The sequence below is a fragment of the Ziziphus jujuba genome, chromosome 7 (assembly GCF_031755915.1).
Source record: "Ziziphus jujuba cultivar Dongzao chromosome 7, ASM3175591v1".
In the NCBI taxonomy this organism is placed as follows: Eukaryota; Viridiplantae; Streptophyta; class Magnoliopsida; order Rosales; family Rhamnaceae; genus Ziziphus; species Ziziphus jujuba.
Window position 1 is genome coordinate 26,200,281 of NC_083385.1, and position 14,435 is coordinate 26,214,715.

Sequence of the window (14,435 nt, forward strand, 5' to 3'; positions counted from 1 at the left end):
ATGATTTATTAGGTTAGACATATCAGGTCATTATGGATAATCCAGATGATGACCTACCATTTACAAGGAAGCACTGAAGGATGTTAATGTGCAAGAGTGGAAAAAATGCCATAGACTGTGAAATGGAATCTATGGATAACTCAGTTTGGTCTTTTGTAGAAGCACCTAAAGGAGTAAAACGTATTGGATGCAAGTGGATCTACAAGAGAAAAAGAGGACTAGATGAGAGGTAAACACCTTCAAAGCTAGATTGGTGGTAAAATGTTTATCCAAAAAAAGGATATAGATTATGAAGAAACTTTTTCGCTAGTAGCCATACTTAAATTTATCTGAATTCTCTTAACTATAACAGTAGCTCTCGATTATGAGATTTGACAAATGAATGTTAAGATAGCTTCTAAATGGTGAGCTAGAAGAGGACATTTATATGCAGCAACTAGAAGGGTATGAAGTAAAAAGCCAAGAACATATGGTATGTAAGTTGCATAGGTCAATTCATGAACTTAAGCAAACATTCAGGTCATGAAACATCATGTTTGATTGGATCACACAAACGTTCAGTTTTGAGAAAAGTCCTGATAAACCATGTGTATACAAAAAGATTCAAGGTTCAGTAGTAATTTTTCTGATTCTTTATGTAGATAATATCCTTCTAATTAGAAACAATATGAAGGTGTTATTAGGAGTAAAGAATTACTTGAAAGAGCAATTTGATATGAAGGACTTGGGTGAAGCTAACTATATTCTAAGGATCAAACTTTTACAAGACTGGAAGAATAAGATGTTGGCTTTATCTCAAGCTTCCTATATTGATAAAATAGTGCCTAAGTATGGCTTGGAAACTTCTAAGAGGGGATTTTTACCCTTTAGACATGGAATGCATATTTTTAAGGAGCAATCATCAAAAACTACTGAGGAGAAATAATTGAGTAAGAAACTTTATGCTTCAGCAGTAGGTAATCTCATGTATGCCATACTGTGTACTAGGCTAGATATTTGCTATGTAGTGGGAATAGTGTATCATTTCCAATGTAATCCCAAAGTGGAATACTGGGTTGCAGTAAAGGATATACTCAAATATCTTAGGAGAATGAGAGATTATATGCTTGTATATTCTAGTGGGAGTCTAAAAATCCTTAGTTATACAAACTCAAATTTCCAAGGAGATATTGACTCTAGTAAATTAATGTCAAGCTATGTGTTTACCATAAATGGAGGAGCCATTAGTTAGAGAACATTAAACACACTTGTGTTGCTAACTCTACCACTGAAGCTGAATATGAGGCTATATATGAAGCTGCAAAGGAAACTGTGTGGCTTAAGAAATTCCTTATGGACATTTTGGTGATACCATGTGCAAATTGGCCCATTACCTTCACTGTGACGGTAGTAGGGGCGTAGCATAGTTCAAAGAGCTTAAGTATCACAAGAGATAGAAACACAAAGAAAGGAATTACCACTTGATCCATGATTTCATACAGAGAGGAGACACAGCGGTTACTAAGATAGCTTCTGAAGAAAATTTAGCAAACATTTTTACTAAAATTCTACCTAAGCAAATATTTAAGAAACATGTAGATAGTATGGGTCTGAAAAGGGTCCCACATTTACTTTAGAGTAAATGGGAGTTAATTACATTTGTACTCTAGGAGCAAGATATGTTGTAATTTCATTTTCTGATTTAATAATATAAAGTTTTTTTAAAAGGTTTTTGCACATTATATTTTACGTATAAGGTCTAGATTAATTATATAATATATAATCATATGGGTAAGTTCATAGAAGACATGATCATAGGTTCTCATAATTAATGAATTGTCTCACAGTTTTTAGATAAAGTTGGTCACTTTATTTAGACTGCACTATTTTATAAAATAATCTGTCTTAGTTATTATAAAATATTGTAATGAATTATAGTCATTCTGAGAGGATCAAGGAGAGTGTTAATTAAGGATAAATTTTTGTGAAAGGAATTAAATCTCAGGCAGTATTCGATGTGCTATTTTTTTTTTAATCCTGAGTATATTATAAATATGTAATTAAGTCACTATGGTTCTTTGAATTATCAATAAGTGAGGTCTATTAATAAAGACTAATATCTTGATAATTTGGGAATTATAGTTTTTTGATTACAAGTTTTTATGAAATGTACAAAATGAATTTTGTATGAAATATCCTCTTGATATGTTTCGGTACTTAGATATATTAGAAAAACTAATATGTCAAAGGAATGAATAATTAATTGATTGGAATAAATTGTTAATTATTAATTATTGATATTTTACTAATGAAAAATACATATAAATATTATTAATCTTGGAGTTCAAATATGGGCTTTTAGTGTAGTAGCACTGGATTAGATCAATGTCCCAGGCTTACTCAGAACAAGTGGGAGATTGTTGGATTTATGCTGTTAGAACAAGCTAATCCATTGATCATGAGCATTGATTAATAATGGGCTGTAAGATCTTTGAACTAGCTTATTAAATGACAAAACTCATTTAACTGGTTATTAAGATACAAAAAGGAGCCCACTAATTGGGCCCAAGGCATTAAGAAATCCTAGGAGGATTAGAGTTATATATACATTGCTTACTAGCCTTCAATTACATAAGGTTTTATGTATTATTTTCTAGAGATTGAGAATCTCAGTAGAAAATCAACACAGCTTGAGAGAAAAATAGAAACTATGAGGTTTCATAATGTTTTTCATATTAACTTTTTTGTTTCTTTTGTGATTAGGTGCACCCATATACAGATTTGTCATGTAGAGAATAGTTTGGAAGGTAATTTTCTACACTATTATAGGTTAATAATGGATGATGAAAATATATCTATCATATATTATATTCAACTGAGCAATTCTTGGCTTCCAATGTATGATTCACAAATCTATCACGTAAAAAATAGTTTGGAAGGTCCTGTGCATTTAAGAAGAAATTTCTACACTATTGCAGGTTAGTAATGAATGATGAAAATATATCTATCACATATTATATTCAACTGTGCAATTTTTGACTTCTGCTGTATGATTCCAACAAGTTAGTGGGGATTATTGTTAATGATTTTTATAAACTGAGGTCCATCTCTTATTCTCTCCTCTCCATCTTTCTTTCTATATTTAGGTGTTCAGTTGCTAAGAAGACAAGGAACCATTAGAAAATTGATTCTTTTTCTTTGTTTTATCTTCTTTATTTTCTTAAGAATATACTTTTTCCATTTTAACACACTAGCTTTTATTGCTCTTTGCAATTTGATTATTTATTTGGAATTGTAGAGTTATTTGTTTGTTTTCATGGATTTCTAAGGATATATAAGAGTTTGATTTGCTGATGATTATCATTTTGAAGTCGAAGGAAGAGGAGGATGTCTCAAGGTGTGATCCTCCCACCCTTCTATTATCAAATTTTATTTGTTTACTTAAAATTTCCATGTTTGTTTTCCAAAAGTAATGTAGGAAAATTTGAATTATTGTGGAAGATTAGACTGAGATAATGTTTTGTTTTTTGAATGCATAACTGGTGGTGGATAAAGTTTGGCATTTTTGAAGCAGTGAAATTGAATCAAGAAAGCTAAGCAGTTTGGGAGAAAAAGAAAATGGTGGTGTTGTTCCAGTTAGTTGCCTACGTATAGGCAAAGAAGGAAGAATTCCTTTTTCACTTTTATTTTGATTTTTTATTTATAATTAAAAGGATGAGAAGATTGAAATGACAATCATACCATTGAATTTATAAAATAAAAAGATATTTAACATGGCATATTGGACAGAGTAAAAGCCTAGAGGGCATTGGTGTAAATGCTTTGTAGCAATGTAAATTTAGAAGGTATAGATTTTATGAAAGTGAAAGACATTTGATGTAAAAAATCCAAAAAGAAAAGGATAAATTCAGAATGGTCAAAATTGTTTTACCAAAATTTTGATATTTATAATTTAATAATTTTTAAATAATTTATTTATCTCTATATATATATATATAATAATATTAATTTAATATTATTAAAAAACTTTACCATAATTATTTATTAAAATTTTAAAATTTTATACTGTAGCATTAAAAAAATAAAATAATATAAAATGCTAAAATCGCAATAGCACATGGAGTTTTCTGCAAGGCAAAAAAAAAAAAAAAAAAAAAAAAAAAAAAATAATAATAATAATAATAATGGCATACATACGTACGAGTTGTCCTGTCACAGTCCATACGTTTGTAATGTAAGAACGAAGATATCCCAAAAAAAAAAAAAAAAAAAAAAAAAATGCAAAAACCAAAAACAGAAAAATGAAGAAATTCTGAGAAAGAATAATGGAGCTTAAACGGACTCCATTTGGAAGTCCATTTCTTCCCACTTCTTCTTCATCTTCTTCCTCGTCTTCCTCTCTTGCTTTTGCTTCCGTTTCTAACAAGTACAAGTTCCTTACGGTAATGGGAAGGAGTAAGAAACCACAATCTCCGTCTCCGTCTTCATCTCCGAAGGTTTCATTTTTCTTTGTTCATTACATTGTACTTCCAATTTTGCATGCTTTTGGATATGTAGTATATTTTCTCACTTCACTTCACTTGTGGGTTTCCTTAAAAACCCAATTCTGTAATCTTTTTAGCTTCCAGTTTCTCATTAGCAAAATGTTTATTTTTTATTTATTTATTTATTTATTTTTTAAATCTTAATTTCTAGCCTTTAACACTTACTTGGAATGAACGGTATAATACTAATTCAGGTGTTCTTAAAAGACAAATTTTGGATTTTACATCAGCATTTATTCTCAACATAGGAATTTGGGTGATACAGCAGTGGTATTTGCTGATTTCTTATTGGCAGGAAGAACTGTTAATCAATCCAACAAGTGAAGCAACACTTGTAGATGATTCACATTCTTTAAGCTGACAGCGTGATATAAAAAAGAACCTTTATTTCTGAAGGTGGCCCTTTAGAGAATTTGAGTAAAAGAAGAGAGTAATTTTATTTTGAGTTTATTTGGTACCTTCTTATTATCATGGTGTTGATTCCTTGTAATTGTGGTTTTGCCGATGCCGTTTATGCCTCACTAGAATATGTTGGTAGATTTTTCGAAATTGTTAAAACTTGTAGAGTGGCAGAGTCTGCCTTTAATCTGAACTGGTGATCATTAGATTCGTTTGTCATATAATTTTGCATAGATATAAACATGATTAAAAAGTAGTAATATCTTTGGTAATAGGTATTAGTCGGCACTTTATATAGTGGGTTTCGGTGGCTTTAAGTTAGTAGTAACTGTCCTAGAACAATAACAGAAGTGGAATATGCCTACTTCTGTGAAGATGTTCTATCCATGCATGATCTTGGAAAAAAACTAAATGGGATAAATATTGACGGATGCATGCAAATAGTCATAAGAACTGTTATAAGCATACTTTTATAAGCAGTCTTCTTATTATAACCTGTCCAAGAATCCAAAGAACGTAGAATATTTTTGGTTGGATCTGGGCTGAATGATTTTGTAAAATTTGTTAATAATTAATCTGGTTTATAATTGAGACTAATACATTGATATAAGGGCTATTCCTATTTCAACATCCTTTGACTAAACTTTTTTTTTCCCCCCCTCCCTAATAGGGTTCTGAGCCAACTCCTCCGAGAATTACATCAAATGTCAAGCAGAATTTGCAGTTCTTAAAGTTGTGGAAGGTGGTTAGCTAGTGAGACATGTAAAACAGGTTAATATGTATAATACTACATGTGTCTTTTGTTTTTCTTATCTCATTTGTGACAGATCTTGTAGGAGTTCCAAAAGAGAAAGTCTAGCACACCTAAGCCTGCTACTAGTTACCGCAGAAAAAAGGCAGAGAAGGAAGATCTACCTGAAGACACAGAGATCTATCGTGATCCAACCACTACCCTCTACTAGTAATCCTCTTTCTAGGTTTCTTATATCAAAATTGTTGTTTCCATTCAACTTTAAACTACATGGAGAAGTTCTCTTTGATAGCTAAATTTATTTTTCAGTACAAACCAGGGTCTAGACAATGCAGTCCCTGTCTTGCTGGTTGATGGCTATAATGTGTGTGGCTATTGGGTGAAACTGAAGAAACATTTTACGAATGGAAGACTGGATGTAGCTCGGCAAAAACTAATTAATGAACTTGTAACATTCAGCATGCTGAGAGGTTTCTACTTTCTTCTCCTTAAACTTGTACAGGCAATTTTTATCCAATATACCAGATTGGCATGGTAAAGCTTGTTTGAGCAAGAAAATCAATTCTATCTTATTAGACTATTATACATTCAGAATGCAAACATGAAAGGTTACATACATTTTGTATGAGTTTTCCATAGTTTCATTGGTCATGTTTCTTGGAATATTGTCTGCTTTCCAATGATTATATTCTCTCTTTTGCTTTAGCATAATCATCACTTTTCCATGTAGATGATTCAATCTATGTTTTGTTGATGAGCATACTGATGGAGCAATAGAGAGAAACATTAAAAAGTTAGAGTTAAAAGGTTATAATAGCTATTGTTGGCAAAGACGGTCCATCCAAGTTATGCATCAAACTACAATTCGTATTCAAAACCTTTGAGATTTTGGGATGTTGGAATGTTGATTCTTTGCAGACTGCTGACATAGTTTCAAGACTACGGTGCTGGTTAAAGTAATATTTACTAAGCATAAAGAGCTGTGCAAATCACTTACTCCCCCTGGACCATCAAAATCTCTGATAACTGTTACTATCTCTTTTTGTTTTGTTTTTCTGTTTTCCTTTTTGGTGCCTTTTATTGCCACTACTTCCTTTAGCATTAAGGTAATAAGCTTTATGACTTAAAAGCCTGTGCAGAAACTGTTTTAGCATCTTATGAACCTGGAGACTTGCCGCAGACACCGTAATGTTTAAAGTTTTAATTAACTTTATTTTCCGGTCTTCTTTCTCTTTTTTCTTTTTTATTGTCACTGCTTCCTCTTTCTCAATAACTTCATGACTATAGACTGCCTGTGCACAAACTCTATTAGCATCTGATGAACCTGGAGACTTGCTGCAACTGCCATATTGCTTTAGGTTTTTGTTTTTACTTTTTCCTTTGTTCAGTTATGTTTTATTTCCTTATCTCTCTCTCTCTCTCTCTCTTTTTTTTTTTTTTTTTTTTTCACATTGTATTTATATTTGTAATGGTGTAGATGTAAAGAAAAATTAAAGGTCGTATTCAGTTTGGAAACTTGAACCACTTTCAACAGATAGAAAAGTGATTGAATGATGTGTTAAGAAACAATTGATGTAAGAAAGTAAAAATAAGGAGTACGTGTATATGTTGCAGTCCTGATCTGGAGTTGCAATGACAAAACATAGGATACCGATATTACTTTTTAATCTAAAGAATGTTAACTTTTTGATGTTTTGCTATTTATTTAATTCCTTTAGGAGGATTTTTATTTTCTTTAGTTTCATTCATATTTGTGGACTGAGTTCACATCTACTAAAAGCAGTGTGCAGCAAATTCCACAAAGCTACAATAGTAGTCATGCATTAGGTTTGGTGTCCTATCTGTAGGGATTGAATGCCTTGTTTTACTGCTTGTGAAACCCATACCTATATACTATATAATACAGTGATGAGTGGGTACATTGGCTCATAATTGCTATATATTCATTAGTAACTCACCCTTCCATTACCAAATGTTTACAGAAGTGAAAGTGGTTGTTGTATTTGATGCCATGATGTCTGGACTACCAACACATAAGGAAGAGTTCGACGGGTACTGTTTGTTAACCTATAATTTAAGTTGTCTGTTTTGATTTAATTAGTTTGAATAATTCTTGACTATTTCTTCTTCTTTATGATTGAAAATTTAGAAGTTTCTTGTGCAAGGAACAAAATTTAGAAACCACGAAGTTTTATGTCATATTGGTCTAACATTGAAAATCATGTGAAATTATATGGAACATATTCAATAATCTTCTAGGAAATGCAAATTTAAAATAGTGTTTACCATATTTCAGTGCAGTTAAATGACAACTCAAAGGAAAGGATGGGAAATTTACAGGAAAACCCCCCAAGTCTTACTAAATTACACAGACTTCATTTTGACAGAAAATAATTATATCCGTCTTCCCTTTAACTACCTACCATTGATATGCATTTGAAATGACTGTTTTGTCATTCAGTTTTTAAAATAAATGCACAGACCTCTTAGGTTTTGCTGAAGTTACATTGTTTGGATCTCCTTGCCATGATAAAGCATTGGTATTGTAGTTTATAATTATAAAATTTATGAATGGGAGTATTATTTTCTTGATTAAATAGAGTAAAATAATGAGTTATGTATTATTATTAAAATTATAAGTTAATTATTTATTTTTGAAGATAATCAGTTTGAAATAAGAAAATAGTGTAGGGCTATAAAAGTAATAGCATTGAAAAGGTTTGGGAAGAAAGTATCAAGAACAAGTGTCCATGAAAACAGTTGGTGGTACTTAAATATATTTCAATAGTTGCTAACTATTTTAAGATTTTAAAGTAGGAGTGAAGTTGTATTTTTAATCAAACTGAAGGGCAGTTTTGGATCTTTAGTTTTTAATTTATGGTTGCCCATTGTAATTACTTTGCTCTTCCTTTATCTTCTTCTTCTTCTTCTTCCTCTCTCTCTCTCTCTCTCTCTCTCTCTCTTTTTCTCTGGTTTCCTCCTCATATCTGAAGGATCCACTGAAATTATCTTAAGTGGTCCATGAGCCTTTACTTTAATTTTCGAATTATCTATATGGTTAAAGTTGCATTGTACAAAATACAAAAATTTCAGACCCATCGTAGGCTACTAGGACAAATTTACTGATCAATGTACTTGTTTGCCTCCTTTTGACATGGCAAGGAGCATGAGGATATGTATGGTTGCTGCCGTAACATTTTTTAGTGATCAAAGTATATGCATTTTGCCTTCTCTGGCATGGTAGAGAACTTTGGTATATCATATTTTGGTTTTATATATTTATATAAATGTATGTATATATGTCTCTGTACACGTATTTCATTTTCTAATTTGGTTTCAACTTTACAAATTTTGCAGTGTTGATATAGTTTACTCTGGTGAGTCGTGTGCTGATGCATGGATTGAGAAAGAGGTAAGTAATGGCTGGAATATATGCTATTTCTCCTTCAGGTGTACTGTTTGGTTGTGAATTGTTTTCTTCTTAAAAAAAAAATATTTACTATTTTGATCTTTCATAAACATTCTAGCAAGAGGAATATATAATAACAAATACGTGAAGAATTTAGGGGAATATCAAGAAAAAGTTGGTAGGTTGCAGTCAAAGAAGCTTTGAATTGGAGGATTTGAGATAGTTATCATTCAAAAAGGTAATATTACCAAAGGGATCTTAGATGTGAGAGGGCCTTCCCTTCATTCAAGTGGTGTTGAGACCAAAGGCATCTTCAAATATTATGAGGATCTAGAGCTTCCAGATAGGGCATCAACTATGGGAACCTATTTGCTAGGCAGACCCTAGAGTTCAAGACTTCAGAGTGAGGTAGACTGGATATTCCTTAGTGACAATTCAGGATTAACAAAATTACCTCATCATTAAGCATGATACTTGGGGAGTTAAAACAAAGTGTTAAAACTTAAGAATGATAATCATTTATCCTAGTCTTGGTCAATTCCATTTCAATACTCAGATGTGTTAGTCTGATATTCTATTTCTTTAGTACGGTTCTTTGGTGGTTGTCCTTTTCAAATGTCTTTAACATGCAATGTTTTGTATTTAACAGGTTGTCGCCTTGAGGGAAGATGGATGCCCAAGAGTTTGGGTTGTTACTTCTGATCGTATTCAACAGCATGCTGCACATGGTGCGGTATGCATTCTCCTCATATTTTGAATGCCATGCACTAAGATATACATGAGAATTTTGTTGACCTTTAACTGAGTCCTGAACTTGCTATTCTAATGTCAAAATGTTTGGGGAAAACGTAATGATATAGCACAATTTAAAATATTATGCACATTTGAATTGATATCATGGGTTTTTGGATTTACACTTTGTTGTACCAATATTTGTTATCTGGTTGCCATGTCCTTTGCTTTCTTCTATTTTATCTTTTATCTCTTATGCTGTGTCCTTTTGTTTTTCATGTTTTATTCCACTAGTTTTTGGTCCATTAGTCACTTAAGCACATGCAGTCTCGTATTCTGTTTTTTATAGTTGATGCCCTAAATCCTGATTTTCCATTCAATTATTTATCCCATAGCCAGTATTTTATTTTTATTTTTATTTTTTCCTTTTAATCATCTCATAGTATTTAGTATTCTAATCCCATCTCTACAACCTGCTGTATTATCAACCTGCATCATTGAGCCTTATATTCTTTTAGGGTACCTAAGAAACATAAGTCCCAATTTTCTTTCCATATATATATATATATATATGTTTTTTTTTTTTTTTCTTTTTCCAATGATGTGTGCCTTGTCTGTTTTTCCTCTGTTGATTTATTCTACTACAGTCTCTTTGATTTTGTCATTTTATTTTTTGTTTATAGATTATTACCATATTATTTTCAATGCCTAGCTCACTTAATGGCAATTGAGTGGTAGTAATGGTTTCCCTACTGCTTCAAATACTTTTAGAAGCTTCCACAATGAAACTAATCTAGGCTTCTATATGGCTGGTTAAAATTGCCCAATTTTGGAAATTTTTAGAGGGATGACTCGGAAAGTAATCTTGTCCGAGCTCTCTCCCTTTATATTGCCATACAATTAGTCAACATCTATCTAACCATTCTCATTCATGGCCTGATGAACTTAATTTACTCTTATGTGACCTTTAGGGAGCTTTTGTTTGGAGTTCCAAAGCATTGGTTTCTGAGGTGAGGAACTGAAATTGTATGTGGTGGCACTATATTTATGCTGCAGAATAGCTTTGACATTTGATATTAGCATTATTATAATTCTATTATCATGCCTCATCATTTCTAATTTATGGACTAGGCTGTTAACATTACTACAAAAAACACCTTAGCTTCCACTAAATTTTAAAAAATTGATATTATAATTATTTTCTGGCTATGGTGCATTTAAAAATGTTTTTTGGAGGTAGAAAGTATTCTCTGGTACATATGGTGCCATTTTCTACAAGAATGCTGTCTAGTGTCTGGTAAATACAATGCTTCTACACTTCTACTTAAAGACCATGGGAAGCAAGCACAATGCTAGTTCTTTTTCTAGCATGTGTGTGTGTGTGTGTGTGTGTGTCTTTTTCCTAAAATGTCTGGTACTGAAGAGTGAACTTAATAAACAAATTTGGTGCATGGTTTGTTTAAATTGTTCAGTTTTGCAGTGGATGTTTCTAAAAACCAGTTGACATTTTTATGGGAAAATTTTACATTATAATAAACATTTACTGATCGAAATTCCTTTTCTTATTGAAAAATCCATAATGCAGTCAAAATTAAGTGTATTTTATAATTTGAGTTAATCTGGTAATATGCTCTTTCTTTCCAATAGATCATCAAGGTAGAGCAATATTGGCTATTAATCTCTTAATATAGATGACATTTAATCTGACTCAACTTAATGAAGAAGTACCAATTTAACCTAGAATTTGAATTGTTTATATGAGTATCCTTTTTGAAGAGATTTGGTTTTACCATGTGTTTAATTTTGTCATTGTGATGATTTGCTTTCAGATAAAAGAATCAAAGAAGGAAGTTGAGAGGATGCTTCTCGAACATAGGTATTTTCCACTTTAGAGTTTAAGACAAGCCTTACGTCCTATTTTATGCTGATGAAAACATATTTTAAATTAACGTTGTGCCATTTTGTATCTTTCTTTTACCCTTTTATACTCTTGATTTATTCATGTTTGGAATGCATTTAGATGCTTGGATATGTACCATTTGTGAGTGAAAAAAGTGAGGGGAAGTGTTAAGTTGATGTACATGCTTAGACCCACTTATATAAGGTTAAGTTTTTGGGATAGAGCCGACATGTGAATCTATTATTGTGTTCGGTCTTGTATTTGAACCTTGCTGACCTTTGTTTATGGTAATTTATTATTTGTTATGTGTAAAGATCCATTTTTTATCTGTTACTGAATAGGCTAACATGGGGAATGATGTGGAATAGGAATTGAATTATTAAAATTGTAAGAATTATTGTTTAGTTTGATTTAGTTTCTAGCTGAATTAAATTCCTGTTGCTTTAGGTTTCCCTGTTTAGTTGGTTGTATAATTATAAATATTGCTGCCTATAAATCTTTTAGAAACAATTGATTGCTTATTGAATATAGTTTTTGAATTCTCTCTGATTTCTCTGCTTTGTTTCTTCCGCATTCTCTTTCTTTACCTGAGTCATATTCTGGTCATGCCCCAGGGAGTGTTAGAACTTGACTTCCTTATGGGTTAAGATTTTGGGATTGATGGTAACATGGGTACTGATTATCACTCTATATTGTGCTGATCCCTGTTTCTGGTAGTTTATTGTTATGTGCTTTTGTAAATGTTATAACATATGGAATATGGTGATTCTTCTAGACACAATTTTCTACCTTGTAAATTTTGTCAGTCTAGTAGATAACAACTTCCGAAACTTTTTATTTTTATTTTTTGGGCTAATGTTGTCTTGCTGAGACCTGAAATAATAAGAAATTAACTATAAGAGTTTGACTTGTATGGCTCATGCAAGTCCCAGTAACATCAGTATTGATGTCCTTTTGTGCATGCTCATGCTAAATTTTTTAGCGTTTAATGCCATTTAAAAAGTGGATTATGGACAAGTATTGGTTCCGTTTGGTACCAAATTCGTTTTTTGTTTTTCGATTTTTTCTACTTAATTGTGGTAGTTTGCTTATTCAAATGTTAGATAGTATTAGTTTGAATTTGTAAGGCATTTCAATTAATCACAAGGGAAAAAACAAGTTGAACACAATTTGAAATTGTGCCTTTTTTTTGGGGCCACATTCAAGTTTATAGTTATTTAAGATGATTAATAAATTCTAATTACCACACTAAATAAACATTTAAAGTGAGCGAATTTCACATAACTGAGTAGAAAAAATAAAAAACCAAAAACATAAAACGGAAGTGTTACGAAATGACACGTGTGAAGTTAAAACCTCAATGAAAAACCTGAACGACCAAAACCAAAATGCAAAAACCTAAAACAACCAAAACCACAATGCCATTTCTGGTTAATCTGTTGTTTGCCACCTTTTCAGATCTACTTCATTTCAAGGTAAATTGTTGAAGCACAATCTTGATTCTGAGGTTGTAGATGCTCTTAGGGATTTGAGGAAGAAGCTAGCTGAGACCGAGTCAAGGTAATGCATTTTAACAAATTTAGTTTGGAATAGGACCCTTTTATATGGCACAGTGCATTTTTTGTGTAAAGGATGTCGATGCTAATCCGCCGGGACAAATACAACATCCTTCCATAATTATGGTAGGAGTCATTCTTCAGCACCTGCAAATCAAACAGCTATCAAGCTTATTGAGGAGAGGATGACACTATTTGATTTCTTTTTAGGGGAAGGGCTGTCCACTTGTAACCTAGCTGGTTTCAAATTTATTCTATCTGTTGTAACATAATCTTAGCTCATTTAGTGATTTCCTATTTCTTATATTTGCCTGTTTATTTTCCCTGTATTTATAGAACAATGACTATTATCTTATATAGATTTTCCACATAATACATGAGAAAGAACCTAAATGTCCATTGAACCTTTTATCCCTGTGTAATTTGGATTTCAATAGGGACAGTAAAATAAAAGATGAAAATGAATTTCTATCATGATTACATGAAAGTCAGAGTTTCTATGATGTAATTTTTTTTTTCCCCCATAAACTATACCTTCTTCTATTTGTATTTTTATCTCAATCAACCAATGGAAATGTCAAAGTTGGCTCGGATGGCCATTGGCACCTATGACTGTGACTGGTAGGTCATGTGTTCACGGTATTGGATGAAAGGGGAAGAAAATTATTGTAAATAATAATTAAAAAAAAAAATCAACCAGTGGAAACAAAATATATTTTGCCTTCTCTCTCTATCTCTCTCTCTCCCCATTAATCTCAATGTACCAAATATAGCCTGGAGATGATTTGATTTTTCTTGATTTCAATCATTATCAATATTAGTTATTGGTATATCCCTTAGCTCCTAGTATTGTGAAGCCAACTTTGAAAATTTAACTACAGAAGCCAGATTTTATGGTGAACTTAGAAATCAGAATTGCCACAAAAAACTAGCAAATCTTCTCTCTTTTGATAAAATGCACATAAACACCTGTTTGAGGAGATGGGGTACAACTTAGTGGGCTTAAATGGCCCAATACTTTACTATGTAAAATTATCACATCTTTAAAGGCAGTTGCGAGTGACATTGCCAGTTCACTCAGTTTGCAGATTATGATACACAAATAAATAAAAAAAAGCAGTAAGAATAATTTTTATACAAAATTTCTGTAGTCCTCCCACTTACA

General features: G+C 31.8%; 1 protein-coding gene across 9 annotated transcripts; it reads left to right on the forward strand.

Moving 5' to 3' along the window:
- Positions 1-4,211: 4,211 nt before the first annotated feature.
- Positions 4,212-13,679, forward strand: LOC107425689 (uncharacterized). Of its 9 annotated transcripts, none has more exons than XR_007242518.2 (11): positions 4,213-4,475; positions 5,593-5,664; positions 5,759-5,883; positions 5,983-6,143; positions 7,656-7,725; positions 8,836-8,913; positions 9,031-9,085; positions 9,732-9,815; positions 10,786-10,840; positions 11,644-11,690; positions 13,173-13,208. XR_007242518.2 is itself a non-coding variant. In XM_048479233.2 (11 exons), the coding sequence occupies exons 1-11, from the start codon at positions 4,305-4,307 to the stop codon at positions 13,276-13,278; spliced, it is 1,008 nt and encodes a 335-aa protein (XP_048335190.2). In that variant the 5' UTR covers positions 4,215-4,304; the 3' UTR covers positions 13,279-13,679. The 9 variants fall into 9 exon arrangements, 5 of the variants coding, with proteins under 5 accessions (XP_048335191.2, XP_048335195.2, XP_048335194.2 ...); XM_048479233.2 differs by having other exon boundaries at positions 4,215-4,475; positions 10,786-10,824; positions 13,173-13,679; XM_048479234.2 differs by lacking the exon at positions 10,786-10,840 and having other exon boundaries at positions 4,212-4,475; positions 13,173-13,679.
- Positions 13,680-14,435: the final 756 nt, after the last annotated feature.